At 46.3% G+C, this 27806-nt stretch overlaps 1 protein-coding gene across 1 annotated transcript in view; it reads right to left on the bottom strand.

Annotated features, from left to right (window-relative positions):
- Window positions 1-2313: 2313 nt before the first annotated feature.
- The window catches only part of AMFR (autocrine motility factor receptor), a 45538-nt gene continuing 20045 nt past the window's right edge, over window positions 2314-27806 (bottom strand). The window contains exons 5-14 of the mRNA XM_070770592.1: window positions 27162-27202; window positions 26864-26996; window positions 25143-25276; window positions 24177-24287; window positions 17856-18046; window positions 16018-16121; window positions 9688-9822; window positions 7554-7637; window positions 4858-5042; window positions 2314-3939 (exon numbers count right to left, since the gene is read on the bottom strand). Of these exons, the coding sequence (XP_070626693.1) occupies window positions 3792-3939; window positions 4858-5042; window positions 7554-7637; window positions 9688-9822; window positions 16018-16121; window positions 17856-18046; window positions 24177-24287; window positions 25143-25276; window positions 26864-26996; window positions 27162-27202 (1266 nt within the window). The 3' untranslated portion in view covers window positions 2314-3791. The remainder of the gene's footprint in view (window positions 3940-4857; window positions 5043-7553; window positions 7638-9687; window positions 9823-16017; window positions 16122-17855; window positions 18047-24176; window positions 24288-25142; window positions 25277-26863; window positions 26997-27161; window positions 27203-27806) is intronic.

Raw genomic sequence — 27806 nt, 5'->3', positions numbered from 1 at the left:
TTCCTGAGTCTCACCCTTGGGCTTCATTCTGACAGGAAAGGGAAGGAGGGACTTGACTGGGCCACAGACACTGGGAGGCTGGTGCGTAGGGCTTGTGAGTGCCAGATTAAGTCCCCTTCATCCTGGACCTTCCCCATGCCTGTGCCAGTGTTGCCATCAAGGGGGAACCGGCTGAGCGCAGCTACCTGAGAGCAGGGCAGGTAGAGGAATGGGCCACTCTAGCCTGCAGTGCCCCCTTCCTCCTGGTCCAGCACCCCCTCATTGGAAGGGCAGGTAATCCCAAGTCTCCTAATACGTGATCCTGTACCCCGGGCTCCACCACAGCATAATGGGTGGTCCCAAGGATGAGGCCAAACTGCCCCAGCCCTCCGCACCCAAAGGGTCATGTGCACTCAGTCAGTTCAGCCTCCCCTGTTGTATCTGGATGCCAGCAGTCCCCAGCAGGCCTAACACGGGACGACTGAGACCAGCACAGCCTGGCGCACGGAGTCGGTTCTCGATTCCTCTGGGTTGCCACGTTTCTGCTGCAATTAAACTGCATGTCAGTTGAGGCCGGGACCTGGAGGGAACACAGCTCAGCAAAATCCTTGTGTCATGTCCTTGGATCACTTAGTAGCCAAGCAGTCAAGCGCTCCACCCAGGAGATGGCAGGGGCTGGGTGAGGTCAGTTAAGCAGAATCCTCCACACACCAGCAGCCCAGGAAGGCCTCTCCCTGGCACTGCCAGTGGCCTTTTAAATCTGGTGAGGATGGAGGGTAGGGGCTGATACTGACTGCTGCAGAGACCGTGGAGTAATAAGAGGCTAGTCCCCTTCTGTTACAAAGAATGGATCCAGGAGCTCCTGAGCCAGGACAAGCCTGCTGGTGAGCCAGCCAGGCCCGGCCCTCCCCCAGGGCTTTTCCCACCAGCTTCCCTCAACACAACTTATCTGCAGAAGGAGGCGCACCATCTCAGTTGATGGGAACCCTGTGCTGTCAGGACTTGACTGAGAAGCTTGACTTCAGGACACTGGTCTGGGGGGGTGGGGGGTGCGTTACAGATGAAAGGCTGAAGGATACCATGATTTCTACACATGGCATCACCTGAATTTCTCAAAAAAGGAGCCATAGGGTAACAGGGTCCTTGCCCAATTTGCTTGTGAATTCTGTAGCTAAAAACAAAAGACGTTTCTTTGCCCTTACTTAAAATGGAATCCAGAAGCATTTTGCTATGAAAGGGTGCAGGGAAAGACCAATTCAATTATTAAAACAAGACACGTGGGGGTGGAGCCTATGCGTCATGGTTTCCAGATGCTCCCCAAGTGACTCTAATGTGCAGTCAGGTTCAGAACCACTCCTAAGAAAAAGAAGGGGTGAGGAGACAGGAGATGAAGGTGTCCAGAGGCAGGCAGGCTGAGTTGTCCCTTGACCTAGCTGGGCAGCAGGGCCAGGGCTCCTTGTGCATGCGAGGCCCTGCTCCACAGAGCTCTCAGCTTTACCAGAGAGGACCAAATCTGCTGGCCAAAGATCGAAGAGCACACAATCTACCCAGCTCAAGTGGGAAGCCAGGTCCATGCGGCCACCTGCACACCCAGAATTCACATCAACAGAACTAAAATATCCACGAAGATCATGGATCTCTATGGTACACAAAAGCCTCAAAATTAGGAAAAAAACCAAACTGGGAACCCAAAATGTCAAAAGGGTCAAAAGAAAATGAAGGGAGTGAGGGAGACCACTTCCAGAAGAGCCCAGAGAGGGCAAGGGCACCTCCACCACCATTCACAGAGCACCCAAACGCCCTCTGCTTACAAACCTGAACCAGCTGCCTGGCCTCCACTGCGAGCACGCTGGAGAAGCTGGCACAGCCAAGGGGCTGGGGGTGGGGGGCCACCCCATGGAACTGGGGGGCTGGCCTAGCATCCTGCCCTTGCCTTTAGTCTGTCCCAGATATCCCCAAGAAGTGACAGAAGCCAAGAGGCAGTAAGTGCACAGAATCCTCTCCTATGCAGGTATAAAATCTCAGGGTGAATTTAGGACTTCTCTTTTGGGCTCGTTTTAAAGGTATGTCTCTCCTGTGATCACTGTCATGCTGTTGTATTCCATTGTTTCAGGACTCTCTAAAATTGACTCCAAAACATTCTCTTTTCACACATCTGAAACATAAGAACACATGGAACTGGTGTCATCTTTAAAGGTGCACATCACACACACACAAAATTATAAAGAAAAACCCACCAACCAAAACAGAACACCCGAAATCAAAACACGACCTAATTTCTGCACTTCTGAAGAAAACTGCCTGAGCTCCAAGCCACACACAACACCACACTAGGACAGTTTGCTTTTTATTATTATTATTATTGTTGTTGTTTTACAGTAAAAACAAATAGCTATGCTCTCAGCAAAACAAATTTAAAAAGAAAAAAAATGACAGAAATTTACTAACAGCATTTCAAGATAAGGCTTTTGAAAGATTTATTGAAATAAATTATCTCAGCCTAAACACGTACTCATCGCTCTATTTTCAGTTACTTCTCAACATCCTAAAAACTTTGTTATGTAAAATACATTTAACTTTGCCAATTTTAGGTAATACTGGATTCTTCCCAAAAGGACTACCATAAAACTATGCTTTCAAACATTAAAAAAAAAAAACCTTAATCCAGTAGGACATAAAACTGAACTATGTAAGCTATGATTGCGTGTTTCAAACCCTTCAAGTGAAATTTGTCAAGGATTTGAAAAAGTTCAGATCTGGGTCTGCTCCAAGGCAGGTGGACGCAACACCTTACCTTTTAACCAACACAGTTATGAAAATGAAGGGTTCCAGGGAAGAAAGATACAAAAGGTATCATTTATTTCTTCAATGAAGCCCTCCAAGAAGTACTCTCCCATCCCCCAAAGACCAAACCCACAGCCTTTGGCACTGCCTAATTGACTTCACCAAGGAATTAAAACCACGAACCAAAGCTTGCTGCTTAACCCTGTCAGTGCTGAACTTCCCCATGTCTGGGAGCAGGTGGGCAGGGGACATTGAAATACAGAGAGGAGAGGATGGACACGCAGGGCATACTCATAGATGGAGGAGCACCAGCATTAACTGAAGTAAAGCAGCTCTGGACAGGGCTCGGAAAGTCCCGGATATCCTGGGACAAACTGTCACCTCCTCACACCACATCCCTGGGCTTTCCCCTGCTCTGCTCCAGGTATTGAACCAAACACGGTTTTTCCATGATGGCCCGCCGGCCCAGGGGTCCAGAAGCCCGTAGCTCTGGCCTCACTCTGACATTCTGAATGCCTCCTCACTAAGAACAGCAGCTGGACAGCAGAAATTCCCCAGCGGTGTGGAGTCAGGCTCTGGCTATCCATCTGCACGCTGCTTTGTATGGATCCCCCTGCCTCCAACCCCCATCTGCTGCACCACGCTTCCTGCCACGTTTGGAGCTAAAGACACCGGCATCTGTTATGACTTCTGCATAAGGCAGTCATGGACGTTGCCCGCTTCAGGTCTTTGGTTGCCCACTTCCTCCTGATCCTCCCCACTCCTCCAAAGTCCAGTCAATGCAGAAGAGATCATGCCTAGAGTTAAAATGTGCAGTGTTTCTAAGGGAAGAGAAATGTCACATAGAAAGTATTACAAAAAAGGATTAAATCTGTCAGCTGTCCAAACACTATTAAGACCACATGCTTTATACAGCGGTGATGCAGTCAAGCCCGCTTCTTCACACAGCAGGCACAACTGGGGACAGGCCTCTTCAGCAGGCCGGGCACGCGGCTCTGGCGGAGGCAGCCGAGGAAGGCAAGGCAGCGCTAGGAGGCCTGCTGCTTCTGAAGTCTCCGCTCGGCAGCAGCAGCCAGCATCCTTCGACGCAGGGTCACGGGGTCAGAGGTTGTCCCTTCTGAGGGCAGGCAGCTCTCTGAGGCTGAGTCATCTTCAGAGCTTCTGTTCAAGAAACGCCTACCAAAAACCAAAGGTGCACGTGAGGGACCCAGGGAGCTCTGGAAGGCAGGCATACAAAAACACACAACATGCTTCGGTAATTCCCCCTTCCCCGTCAGGCTACGAAGCTGCCACTCAGCACCACCCCATAAACGAGACACCCCGCCCTGAACGGAGGGGTGGAAGGTCTCTGCCGTGGAGGCTGCTCAGCCCCTCCCTCTCCTCCGGCCCCCCACCGCCCCCACAACTAACACACAGCGTGAAGTCTCTACTCACCAGCCTGGCGCTGGGCACCAAACCCACCCACGGGAACAAAACCCCAGCCCTGTCACCAAATGTTTAACTACCGAGTGCCTGCCAAGTCAAGAGAACACTCTCCCTCTGGCTGCCCCTACCCGGTGCTGGGCCTTGTGGGGATGTGGCCGGTGCTCCGGGGCTGGCCATGCACAGAGTGGCCAAGACGGAGGACTCGGGAGCTGGGCACCAGGCTGGCATGAGGCCCTCAAGGCCTTGGTTTCTTCAGCTTTAAGTCTGTTTAATGGGGATAATCACCGTGCTCCCTCTTAGAATTAAGAGGAAGAGAGAGTAGCTAACATAAAGGGTCTAGACCACACTGGCACAGAAGTGCTAACCACAGGAGTGTGGGTGAAAGTGCCCACCGGGGACGCTGGCAGCGCTGGCCAGAGGCTATCGGGTGGCCCAGTATTACCAGATCCTCTGGCTGGTGAAAGTGCCCATCGGGGACGCTGGCAGTGCTGGCCAGAGGTTACCGGGTGGCCCAGTATTACCAGATCCTCTGGCTTTTCAACAGAGACTTGAAATTGGAAACTGTAGGGAACAGGCGCTAGCTCTCCAAACCCAGCATCTATGGCAAGGGCTTTCAGGCCCCGGGCCTGGACGGCAGGTGCCCCCCAATGGCACCGCGGACCTGCTCACCTCCGCGCCTGCTGCAGGAGGTCATCCTTGCGTTGCACCAGCATGCGCTGCCTCTCGTCTGCGGACTTGGAGAAGCGGCTGCCCCGGGCCTCAAAATCCTCCCCCTCACTGGGCTCCGCTTCCAGCTCGCCGAAGTCCAACGCCTCCTCCAGCCGAGGACTGAGGTCCAGCGGCACCCGCTCGGTCTGGACACAGGAAGCAAGGGGTTGCCATGAGCAATCCAGTCCCCACCTGATTGGAGCCCCTCGTGATGCTCTTCTAGACCCCAAAGGAGACAGGCTGCCAGGCAGGGACCGACAAACACATGTCAGCAGACAGGGGTTCTTGATGGGCCTGACTCACCACGGCATGTTTAACATTGGGGAGTAAGTGAAGGATTACTATATAGAAAACAGAAGCACCTTGAAACTGTACTCTCGGAAGACACACAAGTTAACTACTAATTTGTTCTGGGAATTTTCTGTTCACCACTACTTACAGCTTTAAAATTTCAACAAGTTACCACATGTACTACACAAATTTTATACCCTCATTTGACTCTGAGAACAGCTAGGCAGATAAGAAGGGTAAATTCTTAGTATCTTTTTTAAAACAGACATGAGATACTGTGCTTGAGTCACAGGATGTGATAATGGGGCTCTCTCCATTATAGCTGCAGCTGTGAAGGTCAGGACAGAGCCCAAGGCCCTCCGCAGGCTCGGTTAGGGGCCGTCTGTGTTGCTCGGGCTTCCAGACCCAGGCTGGCCAGCATCAGCCCAAGGCGAAGACAGAGTTGAGGAGCAAGCGGCTGAAAGGCCTATTTTTAAGAGTTTCGGGTGGGAGCGCTTCTCCAGCTTCTCAGATCAGCAAGGGAGGAACTTCAAGAGAATCCTGGGGCCTGACTTACATGCCCTAGATGTTGGGGGACATGGGGGCCGGTGATGACTAACACGCACCTGAGAAGCCTAACAGGAAGAAACTGGTTTGTAGCAGATTTTAAAAAGGCTTTGATGGGAGCAACTTTAAGGTCCGCCAACCATAAGGCACTGCTCTGTGTGCTCTGGGGAGGAGACATGGGTCCTACGGGAGGATCCAGCCCAAGGCTGCTGAAAGACTGCCCAAGAGGGCCACTGGAAGGGGTGAGGGGGCCCCATGAAGTAAGGGCTGGCTGTTGAAAGACAGTCCAAGTTCAAAGGAAGAATACTCAAGGTTTCTGGTGCTAGACAGGACAGAAAGCTCTCTAAAATAACAGCTGTAACACACCCACCCACCCACCCTGGGGTCACATGGCCCATCCTAACCCTCTCCCCTCCTGAGTCTGATCCTAGAGGAGTTGGGAAGAAGAGCCAATGAGTGGAGGTGGAGGAAGAGATGGAAGGAAGGGCATGGAAGCCCACCCTCAGGCCCCCACAGGCCTCCAAGCCTGACCCATGCAGGCCTGAGCTTGGGCAGAGGGAAGGCCTCGAATTAATGGGCAGAGCTGACTGGCTGACTGGGCTAAATCGAGGTGTTTATTAAATGACTGTCTGTTTTCCAAGAACTTATTATTTCCTGAGAACAGCCAAAAGTGTTATATAGCAAGCTTCTTTGTGAAACAAGTACTTTCCTTTGACTACATTAAAAAAGAAAAAAAAAAGTCAGAAACCTTCAGGCTCGCTCTGAAAAGAAAGTTGGGAAATCAAGACAAATTGAATGTGCTGTACCCACCCACAAGGCCACCCAGTAAGCCCAGCCTCTAAATCAGAGCTAAGCCAGCTACAAAACCTGGAAAAGCAATGATCCCCTTCTTCAGAAGCCAGACACTATTTTACAAATACTGCACAACCCAGCTACAGATTCGGACATGAACATTTTAACTCAGCAACAGATCTGAAGAAGTCTTAGGAGTGTTTAGTGTTTCTTGTTTGTAGGGAAAGACATGTGAGGTGAAAGCGGCTGCTCCCAGAGCCCTGACTCCCACTGGAGGGAAGGCGGTGCTGTCCTCGGACCTCTTCCCTGTGTGGGGAGCCCCACACATCTCACACACACAAGGAAATGCAAAGACAGGGTTGCTTGGGGATTTTCAGTCCCTTAAGAAAGTTTCCAGCATGTATGGTCATCGATAAGCAAATGAGAATTACAGAAAACGAATGTGAACTGGCACCCCCAGGCTGTAGGGTGAAGAGCTCGGGGTGGAGGTACCTCTGCCCTGCACCCCGGACAAGGGAGCTGTTTTCGGTTGGGGGCACTCACCCCAGGTCACCCAGAGTGGTTATCTAGACAGATTTGGTTCCCAAGATAACCATGCTTCCCCCCATCCCGGGGGTCTCCTGTTTGTGAAATGTGTGGAAGTTCCTGCAAATGCTGAGCTCAACAAGAGAGGTGTAGGGGAGAATAACCTGATGACCTCGGCTCTGGAGAGTGGGCCCGCGTGGTCAACCCAAGTCCTGGGCCCAGCCCCACCACACCCTTCCTAGTGCTACACTCAAGTTCATGGTGGCAGGCCCGGCCAGGAGAGCATGGCCCCTTTCTCCTCCAGGTCCTGAGGACAGTCCCCAGGGAGTGGGCTGCCGGCCACACCCAGGCACAGTGAGGTCTGTTAGCCTCACATGCTGAGATAGGACTGGCACACGGCCTGCTCACTACTCGAGCGCTGTCACACCAACATCAGAGGTGGACGAAGCCCACCGCCAGGTGCCCACCCCACTCCTCCACACTCTCTAGGGCACAGGCCTTACCTGAACAGAGGCTTCTCCGTCCTCCTGCTCGCCGTTTGGCCTTTCCACAGGACTGTTCAACGCGGGCCTGATGCTCTCTGACCGCTGAAAGAGAGACAGCAGCACAGACAATGCAGAGCCGCTCTGAACTCAAGGAACAGGTACAGGTGGGGCTGGGGGTGGTGGGGAGGAGCTACAGCCCCAGCAGGCTGAGTTCAACTAATCCCCGGCATCCAAGACATGAGAATGCTGGATTAATGACCCGACAAAGGAGTCTGAGGCCTAAGTCCAAGAGTTATCAGTGTTTAATTTCCCTTTCAGTAATAACAACTGCACGACAACAGCAAACGCAACAGCAGGACAGACAGGACACTGGAAAAGCCCTGCACAGTCATCTCATCCGCCTCGACATCCTGCCAACCGGTGCCGCTGTCCTCACGCTCAGCCAGGCTGAGCCCCTGGCCAACACGGCAGACGCCTCGGGACCTGCCCTCACCCCTGCAGGCCTGTCCCCTTGGTGCCGGCTGGCCGCTTTCTGTATTTCATCGCCCAAGGACTCACTCTGGCTGTGTGAGGGAACTCTGCGCTCCTCAGAGGAAGCCCTCTGCCGACAATGGATGGGAACTGGTGTATATGAATTCTGCACTGGATCCCAGAAGCCTCCAGCGGCCCCGAGCTCTAAACACCCTCGATGCTGACCTGCTGGACAACAAGTCCTTAACCCACCTCACGGTCCCACCTGCTGCCTGTGTTTCCTAGACTCCTTCCCATGGTTCCCAGAAAATGTTAGTCACTCAGTCATGTCCAACTTTACGATCCCATGGACTACAGTCCGCCAGGCTCCTATGCCTATGGAATTCTCCAGGCAGGAATACTGGAGTGGGTAGCCATTGCCTTCCCCAGGGGATCTTCTCAACCCAGGGACTGAACCCAGGTCCCCTGCATTGCAGGCAGATTCTTTACCATCTGAGCCACCAGGGAAGTACTGCATGGTTCCCAGAACACTTCTCAAATTAACTACTGGCATCCAAATCCTTCTCAGAGTCTGCTCCCAGAGCCACAGCCAGTTCCTACAGGTAAGGAACACAGAGCCACCTCTAATACCTCAACCCCTTCGACTACCAATTCCAGGCTTATTCTCTCTCCAAAGATTCTCACATTTTAAGATTTTTACTAACAGATTTCCATGTTTTGGTATATAAAAACTGAGTAATTTTTTGGTATATGATAGCCTGCATGTGGCTCAACCACTTAGTCGTGTCTGACTCTTTGTGACCCCATGGACTGTAGCCCTCCAGGCTCCTCTGGCCATGGGATTCTCTAGGCAAGAATACCGGAGTGGGTTGCTGTTTCCTCCTCCAGGGGATCTTCCTGACCCAGGGATGCAACCCACATCTCCTGCATTGGCAGGTGGATTCTTTACCACTGAGCCACTTGGGAAGCTCTTATGATACTCTAATCACATATTCATTCCTTGGTCCTGCTGGAAAGCTTGTCTTTAAAATGTCAATACTTCTTGTACCCATCGAAGAGGTTTTATGATGGGCCAGGAGACAGGACCTTTTTTTAAAGAGTCAAAACTACAAGCCTCACACAAAGAGGAACTATACCACTGGAAAGCTACACTGATGTGCAAAGCCAGCTGAGGACAAAGGGTGCTGTCTCCCACGCCAGGGCTGGCAAACCGCAGCCTATAGGACAAGTTACTCCAACGGTTTCTGTAAATAAAGTCTGACTGGAACACAGTCGCATACATTCATTTCCATATTGTCCACGGCTACTTCAGCACTGCAGCATGGAATTAAGAAGTTACAACAGATAACGCATGGCTTGCAAGGCCTAAAATACTTCAATCTGCTAGAAAAAGACTGCCAATCCTTGTCGAAAAGTGAACTGATACTATGACTGGTGAGGGCAAACTGGTTTGGGGTATACATCTGCATAAAAAATCAGCCAAATGTTTGTGTCCTTGTCTTCAGCCAAGCCTCCTGGATGAGTCTGTTCTCAATCATAATTTGGAAAGTTAGGGAATTTACAGAAACCCTTCATCAAGTCATAAATGATACTCAGCTGTTAAGTAACTAAAAAGTTAATTTAGAAGATTAAACCTTGGTAAGGACAGAATTCACTTGTCATGCCTGAACCCTCAGTTTACCTGTGTGGGAAAAGGTACTTGAATCCGTCCTTCCAGAATGTTGTCTGTTGTTATTTCAACTGAGCGTGTCAGCTGGAGGTCTTGTAGTACCAGGTGGTATGGCACCTGGGGAAACATCTCTTGAATCTGATGAGCCTGGAGGGAAACAAAGAGGCCACAGAAGCGGTCACTCCCAACAGTTACTCCCTGAGGTCACGGGGTGAGGCAGGCTCTGGGCAATGAACCCGGTGACCTGCCGTGAAAACACAAGGACGGGGGCCACTGCCGTGCTGCAGATCACCCTCACACTTAGGACTCCTCCAGAAGGCCAAACAGAAAAGTTGGTGACGGCATCAACTCCAAATAAAAAAAGCACAGAAATACGACCCTGAGGCAGACTGAATTAGAATATTTAGCTTTAAAAAGTGTTCATTTTATTCAATCCTGGGTTTTGGCACCAAAAAAAAAAAAAAGCTCAGTAACAGGATACAAACATATTCTCCTTAAAGTTATATATTCCTAGAAGGAACAATAGATGAAATTCAAATGTGTTATGTGAAAGATGTTCCACTCAAAAGGCTATGCGCTGTAAAACAGTGACAGTGTTAGTTGCTCAGTCGTGTCCGACTCTTTGCGACCCCACAGACTCTAGCCTGTCAGGCTCCTCTTTTCCTGGGATTCTCCAGGCAAGAATCCTGGAATGGGTTGCCATTCCCTTCTCCAGGGGAATCTTCCCAACCCAGGGATCGAACCTGGGTCTCCCACATTGCAGGCAGATTCTTTACAATCCAAGGATTCCATTTCTATGACACTCCAGACTAAGCAAAATTATAAGGGTAGAAAACTTATAGGTGGTTCCGAGAGGCTGGGGGTAGAAGCAGAAGTGATTACAAAGGGGCACAATGGAATCTGAGGGGAGGGGGAATGGAGCTGCCCTGCATTTTGATTATGGTGCTGTTACACCACTGAATGGGTCTGACGAAACTCAGAGATGGTTACTAAAAACTCTGAACTTACCATATGGGAGTTACACTTTGCCCAGCGGGGGCGGCGGGGGTGGGGAGGGGGTGAGGTGCGGCTAAGATTCTAAAGAATGTAATTGCTAATACTGCTCCAGAGCTAAAGTTCTCAAACTGCACTCTAGAAATGTCACAGAGGCCATCAGGGCTCTAGGTTGGCCACACGTACAGAGGGGAGCAGGCGGAGATCTTGCACGCCACCACCTGGACTTTCATTTGAGCAGCTCCACATTTTTTTCTCATGCATGTATATTTATTTTATAAATACTTATATTCAGGGTTTTATATGTGGAAAAAGTCCCAATGATCAAAAGAAAAAATGAGGAGGAAAAATATAACTGCCTCAGGGAGACAAGAAAGTCTACTGTTGGGAGAGGACCATGTTGTCGTAACTGTAGAAAGAGGGGGAATGTGTCTCAACGTCAGACCGAGAGAGGAAAGACCAGGCTGAAACCTGCTTAAAGTTTTGCTTGGGTCACTGTTGGGGCAGAGAGGGCAAGACACGTGTGTAGCACAGAAGGACCTGGTGCTCTGCTGTCCTGGGATCCCTGTATCGTTTCTATGAACATGAGTTGATAATCTTTCAAAACCCAGGTCAAGTCAAAGCTAACTGGGCAACAGTCCACAACAACCTGGATAATCAAATAACATTCTTCTCTATTCATAAACAGCTCCCTCTTCATTTCCCAAATAAAGTAAGTCCAAAGCATTTCTCCCAGAAAATGCAGCAAATGATACATTAGATCTTTATAAAAAATATATTGTGCCAGTAAATTAGTTGTGCTAAAAATAGACTATTCCAATCCACTGTGGATGGGGAGGAAGAACACCAGGACCTGTCTGTTTAGAATTCTAAACACATCAACTTCAAGGTAATTCTCATTCCTGGGAGGTTTATGCGCCCATGGATTCTGACTTTTTTTAAGGGGGCAGGTGAGGTGATCAGCCTGAAGAGCTTCAACAGCTGACTGAGCCTAAAGTACCCACGCAGAGCATCGGGGCGGCCACATTCCCAGGCCATCTGCCCTCACGACGTTACTCTCTCTCTCTCTCTCTCTCCGCTGATGACCTGACTGAGCGCTTCACTGAGACAGCAGAAGCCAGCAGGAAGCCTGGTCTTTTGTAATGGTCAAAATAATATACAATCACCCATCTTAACCATTTTTAAGTGTACAGCAGTGTTAACTACACACACACTGCTGTGCAAGACATCCCCAGATGCCTTCATCTTGGCAAGACCACAACTCTAACACCCACTTAATGGCAACTCCCCATCCCCCTTCCCCAGGCAGCCATTCTACTTCCTGTTTCTAAGAGTCTGAGTAATTTAGATACCTCATGTGAGTGGAATCATGCAGTATTTGTCTTTTTTGGTAATTAGCTGATTTCACTTAGCACAATATCCTCAAAGTTTTTTGGCTGGCTGAATCATACTCCCATTGTGTGAACAGACCATTTTCATAATCCATTCATTTCTTATGGACACGTAGGTTGCTTCTACCTAAATGGTTATCTATGAGCCATGCCTTTAAAAAAAAAACTGTTTCTCAAAATGACATGCCTGCAGCCATGTCCATTCGTCCCCCAACCAAGGTAAACGAATGCCTCTCTCCTGGCTCTGGCGCCCAGCCCATCCTCCACCTCAAGAACTGTGCCTTCAGTTAACTTTGTTCTGTACCATCAATCTCTCCCCGTCTAGTGATCATTCCTATTTGCAAACCAAGCATGCTTTAGAATCTTTTTAAAAAGACTCTTGGGTACAGAAAAGAACTAAAAACAGAGTCTCAAAGAGAGATTTATTTGTACACCCATATTCGTAGTCCCATTACTCACGATAGCTAACACATGGAAGCAACCCAAGCGTCCACTGACAGATGAATGGAGAAGCCAAATGTGGTCTATCCATACAAGCGGATATTTATTCAGCCTTAAGAAGGAAGGAAACTGACACATGCGACATCACAGCTGAACCTTGAGGACACAAAGCTTAGTAAAATAAGCCAGTCACACACACAAAAAATTTATGATTCTGTTTAAATGAGGTCCCTAAAGTCAAATTCATAAAGAAAGGAGAATGGTGGTTGCCAGGGGCTAGGAAGGAGGGAATGGAGAGTTACTGCTTATTGGGTTAGGGCTTCAGTTTTGTAAGATGAAGAGTTCTGGAAATGGATGGTGGTGAGAGTTGCATAAAAACATGAATATACTTAATACCATTGAACTGTACACTTAAAAGCGGTTAAGGGTATGGTATGTGACTCACTGGAAAAGACTCTGATGCTAGGAAGGATTCAGGGCATGAGGAGAAGGGGGCAACAGAGGATGAGATGGTTGGATGGCATCACTGACTCAATGGATATGAGTTTGAGCAAACTCCAGGAGACAGTGAAGAACAGGGAAGCCCGGTATGCTGCAGTTCATGGGGTTTCAGAGAATCAGACATGACTGAGCAGCTGAACAACAAACAACAAAAAATAGAAGAAAAAAGATGGCCCGTGGGGAAAAGAAAAAGAATACACACTTCGCGCTTGCTTCTGTGTGTATGTAAACACTGTGAAAGAACACAACACAGAAAAAACTAATCAAAATTGTTATTCCCTGAGAGGAGGGAGTCTGGGCAGATGGCGGCAAGGACAGGAGTGTGACTTCACCAGATACTCTACAGGTTTTGTTTTTTGATTTTGGGGGTGTTTTTGGTCATGGCTCAAAGCAAGTGGGATCTTATTTCACTGACCAGGGACGGAACCTATGCCCCTTGCAGTGGAAGTGGAAGCATGGAGTCCTAACCACTGAACCACCAGGGAAATTCCCTACAGGTTCTGAAATTTGTGGATCAATGAATGGCCTGCTCAAAAATCTTAAAGAAAAAAAAAATCAACCAAAACTCCTCTGATGGCACACCCCTATTAAGCAACCACCTTACTTCTTTGTACCATCTTGTAACACACTGCCAGCTACTGAGCGTCTTCAGCTCCCACTCATTTTCCCATCCAATAATCTAGAATTCAACCCCTCAAGCCATGGAAACTGCTTGTTCCTCTCCAGCTGATAACCACCTCCACTCTGCCACACTCAAGATGCATCTCTGACTTCATCTGCTAAGAACTACCACACACCTGACCTGCCTCTTCTCCTGCGGTTTCCTTCCTTCCCAATCGCCGCCACAGCTCCTCTCTCTCTGCCAGACCTCAGCCCTGAGCCCTCTTCTCTTCGTGAGCCACCTTCTTTCCCCTGAAGAGATCCAGTCCCCTACGACGTAAAGCTCCCAAATGTTTCTCTCCAGCTGGATCTCTTTCTTGAGGTCCGCAACTGTCTACCTGACATCTCTACTTGGCTGACTCACGGACACCCCAACATCCCCGGCCAAACAGAAGGCTGAGGTCCTTCACCTGCTCCTCCCTCAGTCCTGCCCATCTCAATACCTGGTACAACTGTCTGCTCGGTTGCTTAACGAAAACCAACCCTCCCCTCGCCCCACTACCCTACATCCAAACCAAAAGCACTGTCAAGTCCTATCAGTTCATTTTCAAAAAGCCTTCAATCTGCCATTTCTTTTCATCTTAATTCCCAACACCCTGGTCCAAGCCACCATCCTTTTTTGCCTGAACTACTGCAACAGCCTCCTAACTGGTCTTGCTGGTTCCATTTCCACCCCGTAAATGTCATTCTCTCAGAAGTAAATTATCCTCTGCTAACGGTCCTATCAGTCACAGTCACCTGGGGGAGGGGAAAAAAAGCCCCAAATGGCCCACTAACAGTCATTTCATTACAGAATCCAAACTGCACTGTGGCCTACACATCCCCACATGACCTGCTCTGCAACCTCGATTATGTCACAGTCTTGCTTTTGATCCACACGCTCCAACCACAATCACTTCCCTTAGTTTCCAGAACATTGTCACCTCATGGCCATACACCTGTTTCCTCTACCTCCTTTTCACCGTTCCTGTCTCAGCTTAAATATCACCTCTTGAGTCTTCTCTGAATGTCTCTTCTAGAACAGTCTGTGCTCACCACTCAACATGACCTGCCCTACAGCCTGCAAAGCCCTCATCCCCACTGGCAATGACCTCATCTGTGTTTACAGTTGGTCTCCCTCTCTCCCCACATGAAGAAGTCACACTTCTCGAAAGTAGGACTCCTGTCCACCCTGTTGACACTCCAGGTGCTACGCAATTTGTTGAAACAGCACAGAGCCCATCTTAGGAACAGGCTTTCTTACACATTTGTTGAATAAATACACTAAGATAAGTTAATGGACAAACAAATGAACCAATGACTTTCTAAAGTACTGGCCAGGCCTGCCCATGTCAACCAGAGGCCCTATTCGGGCAGGAATAACACAGTTTAGATTTTTAAGACTCTTGGATTTATCATCATAATGAACACTAAATTTCATTAGTGAATTAGTGAATCAGTGAAGATCAGATGACAAAGCTTTAGAAAATACACAGAATCTTCAAGTATTTGGACAATATCCTTGAATGAGCCAAGAGCATGTGCAGCATCTCATGGTGTGTGTGTTTGTGTGTACAAACACACACACTTACGTCCACAGCCATATATGCATGTATAACGGTGTGTGTTAATGTATACTCAGTTATTTATTTGGGGAAGGGAGGAGATGGAGTCAAAATAACACATATGGTAGGCCTACTACAATTTTTAACAAAAATCATATCATTCACTCAAGTCAGTAACTCCCCAAATACTGGTGGTGAAAATTAAGAGGCGTCCCAAGAATAGCGAAGATCACAAGAGTGCCCCTAGCAGTGCTCAGAAAAGGGCACATTATCTGCCACATCAGTAAAACGAAGGCTCGCTTCCAAACCAGTTTCAATTTTTTTTCTTGGTAATTATTTAAATTTTGTTTTAAAGTTTTTACAACATTATATCAATTTCTGCCATACAGCCACGCAAATCAGCCATAATTATATATACATACGCCCTCCTCTCCTAGCCTCCTTCCGCTCCTCCCGTCCCATCCCTCCGGGTGGTCACAGAGCGCCACACTGGGCTCCCCGGGCTGCACAGTAACTTCTCAGCAGCTCTCCACCTTACACCTCTGAGCGAACACGTGCTGATGCTGCTTTCCCCACTCGTCCCACCCTCTCCCTCTACATCTGTGTCTCCATTCCTTCCCTGCAAGTCAGTCAGTTTCAATTTTAGAACACAGGCATTGACGTGGTCCCAATGAATACGATGCCCCTGAAAACCCTGTCATTTTGCCAGAGCAGAGTGAGACCAGCCAGGTCACGCACATGGCACACGCTCTCCAGCATCTCCTTCCCTCCTGATTAATAAGCTCCATCTAAAAGCAGCGAGCGCTCCTTACCATTGCATTGAGCTGGGAGTTGCTTGCCTGTGTAATGCCTAGAATGTTGGTGGTGTGCATCACTTCGACTGAGAAACTCGGCAGCCAACTCGCGATCCGGGACCCTGAAACAAACGAGAATCCAGGGCAGGTTTTAGAGGCCTCCCTCCTCACGTTAGCTACCACGTGAGTGTCACTACTAGCCGGGCTTCCTTTACACCAGGCCTCTGACCAAGTGTCAATTCTCACTAAAACCCCACCTGGGTTTATTATTATTATTCCTATGTTACTCTTCTCAGGGATTTGACTCCAGTGCTCCTGCTGGTCCCCAAGGCGCTCAGAAGTTAGGTAACTTGTCCAAGATCCAGCATCTAGTTACGGTGGCCAGGACCTGAAGCCACACAGTCAGGTTCCAGGACACTTCACTGCCGGGCTTGCCCACGCCCCAGTGGCCCTGGACCCACACAACACGCCATCCCTCCCACAGCCCGCACCGTCAGGAAGGTGCTCAGGGCTGCAAAGTTGCTACAGGAGCCGACCTTTCACTCTTCTCTTCACACTACTCATAAACACTACTCATCAGGGGACATCATTTTCATGAAGTAGTTTCTACTTAATAATCTGGTTTAAAGACTTTATTTTTCTCATTCAAAATGCTTCTCCAACAGCACTACAACACAGGCTGTTGGACTAAGAAGTCTGCTGCTGCTGCCATGGCCCTAAGGAAGGGGAACCTAAGCTATAAGATCATGGGTGTCGGCACGAAAACAGTCCCATATCAAGCCACACATTTAAGTAGGATTCCCCTCTCCTTCAGAAAGGAGCACTGAGGCCAGCAGTGTAGAACAAGCTCAAGGGCCACTCAAAAGTCTTGCCTGGACAGTTTGTGCCCAAGAAAAAGCTGGATACCTATTTCATGTACTTACTAAGGAGAAATAAAGTTGCCTTTATCAATTTAGACTAGGTTTTCAGTAATAATTCACAAAAAATAGCTTACATAGCCAGAACCCATGTCCAAGATCCGCTTGTCTATTTCAGAAGTCTGACAAGGAAGAGGCCTTAATTAGCAGCCACAAAGCAGCCCCTCTACACCTGCTCAGCCAGCCGGCGGTCACCATCCCCTCTTCTCAGAGATGGACTCCGCTCCTCTGGTCCTTCCTATCAGGGATTTCAACGTGTTGCCACTCCTGCTGTGCCCCACCCTTGGAAACTCAAATCAGAGATGGGAAGAGCAATCTTCCTAAACAAATAGTCTAGGGATACCTACTTTAGAGTAGGAAATATGAACTCAGCATTTAGTGGTATTGAAACTGATGAAAATCAGCAATGGGCCAATGTAATGTGAATTAAGGAATGATAAACCAGTTCCTGATATGGTGCCCATGATCTTAGAATTTTAAGTGTCGTTTTATCATGAATACAACTCTTTCCAACATTCTGGAAGACTGAACATTCATATCTCATGGACAAAGCAAGAGGCTTCCAGCTCTGATTCTCCTCCTAGTACTCACTGGAATGACTGTTCAGTGACCCTTCATTACAGGCTTAAGTATTATACCAGTGTAATAAATTATTAGCAACGGTTAACTATTAAAGTGATTAAGCTCACTCCTGCAGGCACGGCTGATTCAACTGTAACTGCTTTCACCTCCCTGGACCCCCTTCCCCGCAATTCACACAGAATCTAGCAAAGTGCCTGGTATAGACTACCCTCAGTGTTACCCATACTCACTGAACACTGTCAATTCAAACTGAAACGTGTTATTAAACTAGCCCGTACAGGACAAGTTATAATGAAAACAGTGTCCCCTAAGAGGAGAACACCCTGTGCAGGGTTTTAGAGGTTGAAACCAACTAACCGTCGAAGTGGAAGAAGTGATTGTGTTGGTTTAAGCGAGGTCTGCCTTCGGCTGCCGCCACAGGAACCAAATTCTCATCCAGGTTCTCTCCTGGATGGTCTTCCCGGACACGATTATTGTCAGCAATGTTAAGAGACATCCTGCATGTGGGGCAAGAGGTGTCTTGTTCTAACCAGGAACGAAGACAGGAGCTACCAAAAAGTCCAAAATAAGATATTCTTAGCATATTTTGCAAGAATTCACCAGAAGTATTCTGAATATATCAGTGAGTTGTAATTTTACTTTCTATTCACCATTAGCAAGATTTAAACGTTGAGAAACACTTGCTGACATTACTTCTGGCCCTGCTTCACCCTAATGTACTTCTGGTGTATCCTGCTCTGAACATCAATTTGTTAACGTACATGGTCATCTACAAGTTCCCAGGCATGACCCCTTTTTAGTAAGACTTCCTCATACAGCTCACCATTTTCCTCTCCAGCTCAATCTGACTAACTTCCAATCCAACACCCTTGCCTCTCACGTCTTTGAATCCTCTATTCCAATGATCCGTTCTCTTACTCTACTTTAGCTACGCATTAACCCAGACTTTATTTTTCTGGGCTCCAAAATCACTACAGATGGTGACTGCAGCCATGAAATTAAAAGACGCTTACTCCTTGGAAGGAAACTTATGACCAACCTAGATAGCATATTCAAAAGCAGAGACATTACTTTGCCAACAAAGGTTCGTCTAGTCAAGGCTATGGTTTTTCCTGTGGTCATGTATGGATGTGAGAGTTGGACTGTGAAGAAGGCTGAGCGCCGAAGAATTGATGCTTTTGAACTGTGGTGTTGGAGAAGACTCTTGAGAGTCCCTTGGACTGCAAGGAGGTCCAACCAGTCCATTCTGAAGGAGATCAGCCCTGGGATTTCTTTGGAAGGAATGATGCTAAAGCTGAAACTCCAGTACTTTGGCCACCTCATGCGAAGAGTTGACTCACTGGAAAAGACCCTGATGCTGGGAGGGATTGGGGGCAGGAGGAGAAGGGGACGACAGAGGATGAGATGGCTGGATGGCATCACTGACTCGATGGACTTGAGTCTGAGTGAACTCCAGGAGTTGGTGATGGACAGGGAGGCCTGGCATGCTGAGATTCATGGGGTCGCAAAGAGTCGGACACGACTGAGCAACTGATCTGATCTGATCTGGTCATAACCTTGGCCTTCTCATTAAATTTGTGACTTCAAAGCTCTTATTCCCCAGCTTACTATCTCTCTGCCAGAAGAGTGTATGACAGTAATGTTCCAAAATAATAAATGTGGAAATTCAACTCTATCACATTTTGAAATAATAAAGTACCTATAATTCCTGTTTGTGATCATGCAACTATTAGCCAAATAAATTATATTTTTAAAAGTTCACGTCCCTTTAATCAACACCCTTAAATCACACTTCTAGTTATACCAGCCTTGTGTGGGGCTCCAAAAGTAAGTAAAATCCTTGCCTTCCAATAATGCTACAGGTGAAACACATTTTCATAAGCAAATCTAATTTTACTTCATACTTCCAGCTCAAAGGGATCAGTGACCTAAAGGTAAGGGATAAAACCATAAAACTATTAAAAAAAACTACCAGGAACTCAGATTTGGCAAAGGATTCTTAGATCTGACACTCAAAATGTGAGCTACAAAAGAAAGAATGGGTAAATTGGATTTCATTAGAAAATTAAAAGGTACACATCAGAGGCTATTACCAAGAAAGTGAGAAGACAAGCTACCAAACGGGAGAAAATATTTGCAAATCATACATCTGATAAGGGTTTAGTATCCAGAATACATAAAGAACTCTTACAACTCATCAACAGAAAGAAAAACAACCCAAATAAAATAGGATAATCTGACTTCAACATTCTCCAAAGAGAATGCACAAACACACCAACAAGCATGTGAAACAATGATCAGCATCACTGGTTAATAAAGAAAAGAAATGCAAATCAAACCACAATGAGAAACCACTTTACAACCTTTAAGATGGCTATTATCTAATGTAAAATGTAAACAGGTATACTAGCTATAGAAAACAGTACGATAGTTCCTCAAAAGCACAGAATTATCACATGACCCAGCAATTCCACCTCTGGGTGTATACCCTAAAGAACTGAAAGCAGGGTCTTTTTTATTTATTTATTTTTTAAATTTTTATTTATTTTTAGTTATTTAGTTGCAATGGGTTTTCTCTGTGGCATGTGGGATCTAGTCCCCTGAAAAGGGACTGAACCCAGGTTCCCTGCATTGGGAGCTCAATGTCTTATCCACTGGACCACCAGGGAAGTCCCTGAAAGCAGGGTCTTGAAAAGAAATGTGTACCCCCATGTTCGCAGCAGCATTATTCATGATAGCCTGAGAAGGCAGAAACCACCTAAATGTCTGTTGACAGATGAATGGAGAAACACAATGTGATACACACACACAATGGAATATTGTTCAGCTTTAGAAAGGAATGAAATTCTGACACATGTTACAACATGGATGAACCTTGAAGACATTTAGTTCAGTCGCTCAGTCGTGTCCTACTCTTTGTGACCCTATGAATCGCAGCACGCCTGTCCATGGACAGGCCTCCCTGTCCATCACCAACTCCCAGAGTTCACTCAAACTCATGTCCATCAAGTCGGTGATGCCATCCACCCATCTCATCCTGTCGTCCCCTTCTCCTCCTGCCCCCAATCCATCCCAGCATCAGGGTCTTTTCCAATAAGTCAACTCTTCCCATGAGGTGGCCAAAGTATTGGAGTTTCAGCTTCAGCATCAGTCCTTCCAATGAACACCCAGGACTGATCTCCTTTAGGATGGACTGGTTGGACCTCCTTGCAGTCCAAGGGACTCTCAAGAGTCTTCTCCAACACCACAGTTCAAAAGCATCAATTCTTCGGTGCTCAGCTTTCTTCACAGTCCAACTCTCACATCCATACATGACCACTGGAAAAACCATAGCCTTGACTAGACGAACCTTTGTTGGCAAAGTAATGTCTCTGCTTTGAATATGCTATCTAGGTTGGTCATAACTTTCCTTCCAAGGAGTAAGCATCTTTTAATTTCACGGCTGCAGTGACCATCTGCAGTGATTTTGGAGCCCAAAAAAATAAAGTCTGACACTGTTTCCACTGTTTCCCCATCTATTTCCCATGAAGTGATGGGACCGGATGCCATGATCTTAGTTTTCTGAATGTTGAGCTTTAAGCCAACTTTTCCACTCTCCTCTTTCACTTTTATCAAGAGGCTCTTTAGTTCCTCTTCACTTTCTGCCATTACGCTAAGTGAAAAAAGCCAGACATAAAAGGACAACTATTGTGCGATGTGCTATTGTGTGATAGCTGACAGAAAATAGAAAGGTAGTTGCCAAGGACTGAGGAGAAGGGGAGACTATGGAGTTATTGTTTGAATTGTATAGAGTTTCAGTCTGGGAAGGTGAAAATGTTCTGGAGGTGGATGGTGGTTGCCCGACAATGTGAATGTACTCAATGTCACTAAACTGGTACACTTAAAAATAGTTAAATTGTAAAATTTATGTTAGGTAAACATTTTCGAGGGTTTCCCTGGTGGCTCAGACGGTAAAGTATCTGCCTGCAATGCAAGAGACCTGGGTTCAATCCCTAGCTCAGGAAGATCCCCTGGAGAAGGGAATGGCCACCCACTCCAGGATTCTTACCTGGAAAATGCCACGGACAGAGGAGCCTAGTGGGCTACAATCCATGAGGTCACAAAGAGTTGGACACAACTGAGCAACTAACACTTTCACTTCATACATTTTTTACCACAACAAAAACATCACATTTGAGAACTATCATTAAAAAAAACCCCACCATAATGAGATACCACTTCCAACCAAAATGGCTATAATAAGAAAAAACAGAAAACAAGTATTGTTGAGGATCTGAAGAAACTGGAACCCTCATACATTGCTGATAGGATGTAAAATGGTGCAGCTGCTGTGGGAAAATCTGCTGGTTCTTCAAGGAGTTAAACATAGAATTACCCTATGACTCAGCAATTTCACTCCTAAGTATATACTAAAAAGAATTAAAAACAGGTACTCCAACAGATACAGATATCTGTTCACAAATGTTTATATTAATAACAGCATCATTTGGAATAGCTAAAAAGTGGAAGAATGGAGGGTCCATCAATGGAAGAATGAATAAATAGGTTGTTCAATTATTATAAAAATGTTTAACTCAGTCATAAAAAGGAATGACGTACTGAAATATGCTACAACTTGGATGACTTTGAAAATTTTATGCTTAGTAAAAGAAGGCAGTCACAAGAAGTCACATATTGTATGATTCCTTTCATACGGACTTTCCAGAAAAGGCAAACCCACAGAGACAGGGAGCGGATTACTGGCTGCCAGGTAATGTGGAGAGGAAGGAATGGGGAGTGACTTACTGTAACGGATATGGGGGTTATTCTGGGGTGATGAACAAGTTTTGAACTTGCAGAGGAGTGGTGGCTGTACCACATTGTGAATGCACTAAATGCCACTGAATTGTATACTTTAGGACTGCTGATTGTATGTTATATGAATTTTGCCTCAATTTTAAAAACTAAATCCTAAAATTAATCTAATTAAATGCTTGAAAACATTTCTTCTGGAGTGAAATATACTCTTTTGAGTTATTCTTCCAAACTTTCTCCAAGCTCCTTAGGAACTATCTGAAAGTTTTTGAGAAATGCGTGTGTCTCTGGTCTTTCAACCTCATCAATCAGCACCACCATCCATCCAGTCGCTCAGCCGCAAAACTAGAAGAATCCTCGACACCTTACATTCCCCACTCTCTCACAGCCAGTCTGCACCAGGTGCCTCCTGCTCCTCCTCACGCCTGTCCACCCGTTCCTGCCCCTCTTCCACTGCTCTAGCTCACACGCCTCTCAGCGCCCATCTGAACCCCAGCAGCCCTTACTAACTGGCCTCCCTGATCTTCCCCAGCTGCATATCTGACCCTGAACCCCTACTTTAAAACCTTCCACTCCCCTCAGTTCCCTGCAAGGTGACTCAGGCCTGTGTCTTCTGCCTCAGCAAACACCACTCCCCCCTCTGACATTCTGAGCTCCTGGCACATGGGTTCTCTTTCATTCCTTGGATACTCCCTTTTGCTTCAGTAATGTTCCCTCTGTCTCAAAGGCTCTTCCACCTGATCCCTTCTTCTAATGCCTTCACACCTACTCACTGTCAGAGTCACCTTCTCCAGGTGTCAGATTGCTTTGTCACAAGCTCTCAAGGACCACATTCCCTTTCTTTAGAGCACTTGTCTCAATTTATCCTTACATGCTCATAAACACTCCTGCTTAATTCATGTCTGTCTCCTCCATTAGGCTGAACACCTTGTGAAACAAAGACCACCTCTGTCATTTTAACATTATTTCCCAGAAGCCAACTCAGTAGCCAGCACATTAAAAAAAAAAAAATCAATAAATTTGTTGAGTCATTGATACTCCAGCTCCAAAGTCTTTCTAACATTAAAAAGGAGAAGAAAAACTATTTGGGAATACAAAATAAAGAAAGGAAGATTTAAAGATGTAAAGATTATAACTTTCTCAATATGCAAGACTGATCATAGATACAAAAGGTCAAGAGATACCTCAAGGTCTGTCAACATGAAAAACATCCAATCTACAAACAGAATAATTTAGGATTTAGGTTGAACAGTCACAGTCCATATGAGAGCTCTAAAAATGAACAACATTAGGAGGTGAGGACCGCAACAGCGAGAGACAAGGGCTCACAGGGGACAGAAGAGCCTGTACTGCACACAGATCTAGTCCAGCCGTGGAGGTGCTGTAATCCCTGATGATAGTCACAGTTCCGGGCTGCTTACTGTCTCTGGTCTGATCCCCATCCCATCACACCACCCTGGTGTGTGTTTCTATGTTGCTTCTGGGCATGCGTGAAATGCACAAATAAATATTCTCACCCCAAAAAAGGTGAGAAAAGGGAATAAGCTATTGGAAAGCGAGGATTCCTCCACCCCTTTGTTTTAAGTCTTAGGGGCCTATGTGTTATACCTCAGAGCTTACACAGAGAAGGAATGTGAAGACAGCTAACACATCCAGAAATTGAGATGGCAAACTGAGTGGGGAACAATCCTGCCGTGTAGGGAAGAGGCTGAGAAACAAGGCAGACACCCCCAGGCCCCCCACCTGACTCAGTACCAGCACCCTGGCCAGTCTGAGGGAACGCGCCCACTCTTCAGCTAAGGTTGGTCTTAAGCCCCGGCACAAGAAGCATCCTCGTGGCCTGGACAGAACACCAGTCCCATGTGGCCCCTGCCAAGCTCCTACTTGTGGAAAAGATGTCCACAGGGCAGTTTCCTCGCAGCCTGCATGGAGTCCCAGCAGATGGCGCAGTCATCGTTATTGACAGCCAGCTCCTCTGGAGTTGCCACTGCAAACCTGTAAGGAAAAAAACGGAAACCATCGCAGAGGGCACCTGGCAGGGATCTCTGTCAATCCCACAAATACTGAGCATCACTTGCGTCACAGATTTCACCTTTCTAGCAGCACACTTACAGAGGAATCATGTTCACCATGAAATCTCCACCCACGGAAACCATGACAACCACGCTCTCTCCAGAGATCATCAAACAGCAGGAAACCAATACACAGAAACCGACTGTGTCGAAACACGACGGCCCTCGTTAGTGATGACATGAGCGCACATTTCTGGGTAGATTAGAGGAGTTAAGACACCTCAGAGAGCCAAACTGCTCCCCTGGACACAAAAAGGATGCCTGTTAACCTCACACCATTCAGGCTTGGTTTAGCCTCAGGATGCCAAGTGAACAACCTCAGTGAGGTTAAGAGTATGAGAGACAGAATGTGTGTTTGTGTGTGTCTGTGTGTGTATGTAAGCATGCATGTGTAAGGAATAAAAAGAGCAGAAGCCCAAGGAGACTTCCATTTAATAATAATGATGATAAAAATAACAATGTAATAAAAGAACCTAATATTTACCCAGTACTGTTCTCAGTATATTATGTTCATTATCCCACTGAATCCACCCAACATTCCAGGAAGAAGGTATTGTTATTATCCCTAGGCTTAAGCAACCCAGGCACAGGGAGGTAAGTAAATTGTCCAGAGTCACACAGTAACTAAGTGGGCTTCACATCTAGGCAGTCTGACTCCCGGGCCTGCACTTTTCACGATTCCATTAACAGCTGAAAAAAGCGGGGATATAACCCGGGATCTGTTATTATTAAAGATCGCAAATGTGTCAAAATGGGCGGCATCAACCTGCTGACTCACCTGGCTTCCATGTTTCCGACCACTCGCAAATAGTTCTTGTGCCGGCGGATGCGACGCTGTACTTCGTGAAACAGGTAACGCAGCTGCATGAAGATGACCAAGCTGGCCATGGACAACCAGATGTTGCCAAATAACTTGATGAGAGGGACAGAGAATAAAATGTACAATAAAGGTCAACGCGAACTGGCTAGCACCAAGGGCCAAGGCAAGCAACGGAAGGTCTGAGTCGTGGGTAAAGGTGAGCAGGAGCAGCCACTGGGGAAGCAAATGCGCATACTCCTCTCACGACTCTCAACACTGCCCATGCTCTGGGGCCTAGTCATTCCATCCACAGCCATCTGTTCTGAGGAGCTCATCAGAAAGTTTAAAGCTTTATGCCAAATGATGTACATTCATGCAATTATAAAACAGAAAACCAGGAAACAGACCAAATGCCCAGTAGGGGAACAGTTATACTGTGAACTCACATAATGTAATATTGTATACTCATTATATGTATCATAAAATATAATTATATCCTATTATATTTTATATATAACATTTTGAAGATTAATAATATGGGTAAATAATATTTTAAGTGAAAAGAGGAAAAAAGTACTTCAAAAAAAACTAACATGTGACCAAAAAATTATGTAAAGATGTGAAGAGGCAAACAACTGAATAAAATCTAAATACCCTTATTATGGGAGCAGGGTGTTCAATGGCTAGGGGTCGGGGACTGAAGGAAGGAAAGTGGTCAAAACGTACAAACTTCCAGTTGTAAGATAAAAACTTAGTGGGGATATAACATACGACATGATAACGAGTTATAACAGTGCTGTATGCTGCATTTCAATCAAATCATCATACCCTGTCGTGGAATTTTTATCTTAAAGGTATCAAAATGATTGAGAAGAAATGTTGCTAGCACAGGAAGATGCACATAATACAACAGCTACAAAAACCTAAGCTATAGGCCCGATACATGATGAATACATGGCTCTGAATAAAGAAGCAGTAACCACAAAAAAAAGTCAACACTTAACTTTTGACATTTGTTGGGGGGGGCTTTTTTTTTTTAAAGTACGTTTTCAAAGTCATTTTTAAAAAGTACACTTAGAAATGTGCTATGTTCAACTCTCAAATTTTTAAATGCTACTTTGACCGGCTTATGATATAAACAAATTGCCCACCAAACATGTTGATTCTCACCATTCTGAGATCACTGAAGTGCTAACCAGGGAAGCAGGTTTTCAACATGGTGATTTCTTGCACACCAAAATAAAATGCAAACAATGAAGTAGGAGAAATTAAGAATAAAGACTTTGCTTTTAATTACAAAGGTGGAACATTTACGCATCCATGAAGCAGCTAACACTGTGGGAGTCCCCTTTACCACCTACAAAGTAACTGCTAAATATCAGAAGCCACAGAATCTATGAGGAGAGGAATTCTCTTAATACCATGCTAAAAGAATTATCTACTGACTTGGTCAGCAGAGTGAGTTAAGTCTCCTGGGAGGACAGCAAACACCTCTTGAGCTGGGCACCAAAGCTGTTCCACACTGTTTTACACCCGTTGGCCAGAAAGAAAAAAAAGGGGGAGGGGCACAGTTGCATCATTTTTATAGTCTTTTAAGTGGGTCATCCACAAATGTTTCACTTATTAAACTCTGTACAAAACAGAGTTCCTGATTCTAAAACCTTAGCTCTCTCTGTTGGAGCTCCCTCTGGGAAACTTACCAGCATGTGAATGTGGTGCATGAGGTCCAAGGACAAGAGAGTGAGCTCCATGACAAAGTCCGTGTAGTAGACATACGTCCCCTTTCCTTCCCATGTCCCTTCATGGCTGAGGTCCCAGAGGTGGATTACGTATCTGCCACGGACAGACGAGAGTCACGTTAATGATTTACTGTCACAACTGAATTTGTTTTAAATAGGATACACTAGAGTCATATTTTTACAAATTTTTTACATGTTATACTTTAAAATCAACTGTACGAGTAGACCTCCATCACCTCCCTCCCAAATTTCTACTCACCGTAAAATCACATGAGCAGTCCTCACTGTCACAAGAAGAGACTATTTTAAAAAAGAGAGATTTTTTTCCTTTTAGTAAAGTTTAGGATTGTTCAGACCAAATTAATTTTTGCAAAATGATAAAAGACAAACATTTCTCAGTTCAATTAAAAAGCAGGTTGTTCAATGGCTGGGGAGGGGTGAGGGGGACTTGGAGGATGGTAGTCACAAGCTACCAGTTATAAGGTAAACAAGTACGGGGATGTAACGTGTAACATGACTACAGGCAATAGCGCTGTATCGTGTACTTCAAAGTTATGCAGAGAGGACGCCCAAAAAGTTTCATCACAGGGGAAAAAACATTTTGGGGGAATTAAGAGGATACTTATTGTGGTAATAATCATTTCACAAATTATTATCATCATTATGTTGTACACCTTAAACTTATACAGACTGTATATCTCATTAAAACTGAAAGAAAAAAAAAGCAAGTTACCAACCATTTTAGTTCATGTGCTTCAAATTTCCATGCAATATTCTCATGACCTAGAAACTCAACTTTTATTGAGCCTTTTCCTGTTAATAGGTGACAACCAACTACACCTGTCCAGCTCCTGGGGATGCCTTCCACAATCTTGAGGTCACTGAGTTTGACAATCACTTCCAT

Source organism: Bos indicus, chromosome 18, assembly GCF_029378745.1.
Source record: "Bos indicus isolate NIAB-ARS_2022 breed Sahiwal x Tharparkar chromosome 18, NIAB-ARS_B.indTharparkar_mat_pri_1.0, whole genome shotgun sequence".
NCBI lineage: Eukaryota > Metazoa > Chordata > Mammalia > Artiodactyla > Bovidae > Bos > Bos indicus.
Note: the sequence above shows the minus strand (reverse complement) of the source record. Positions and strands in the feature narration are given on the sequence as shown.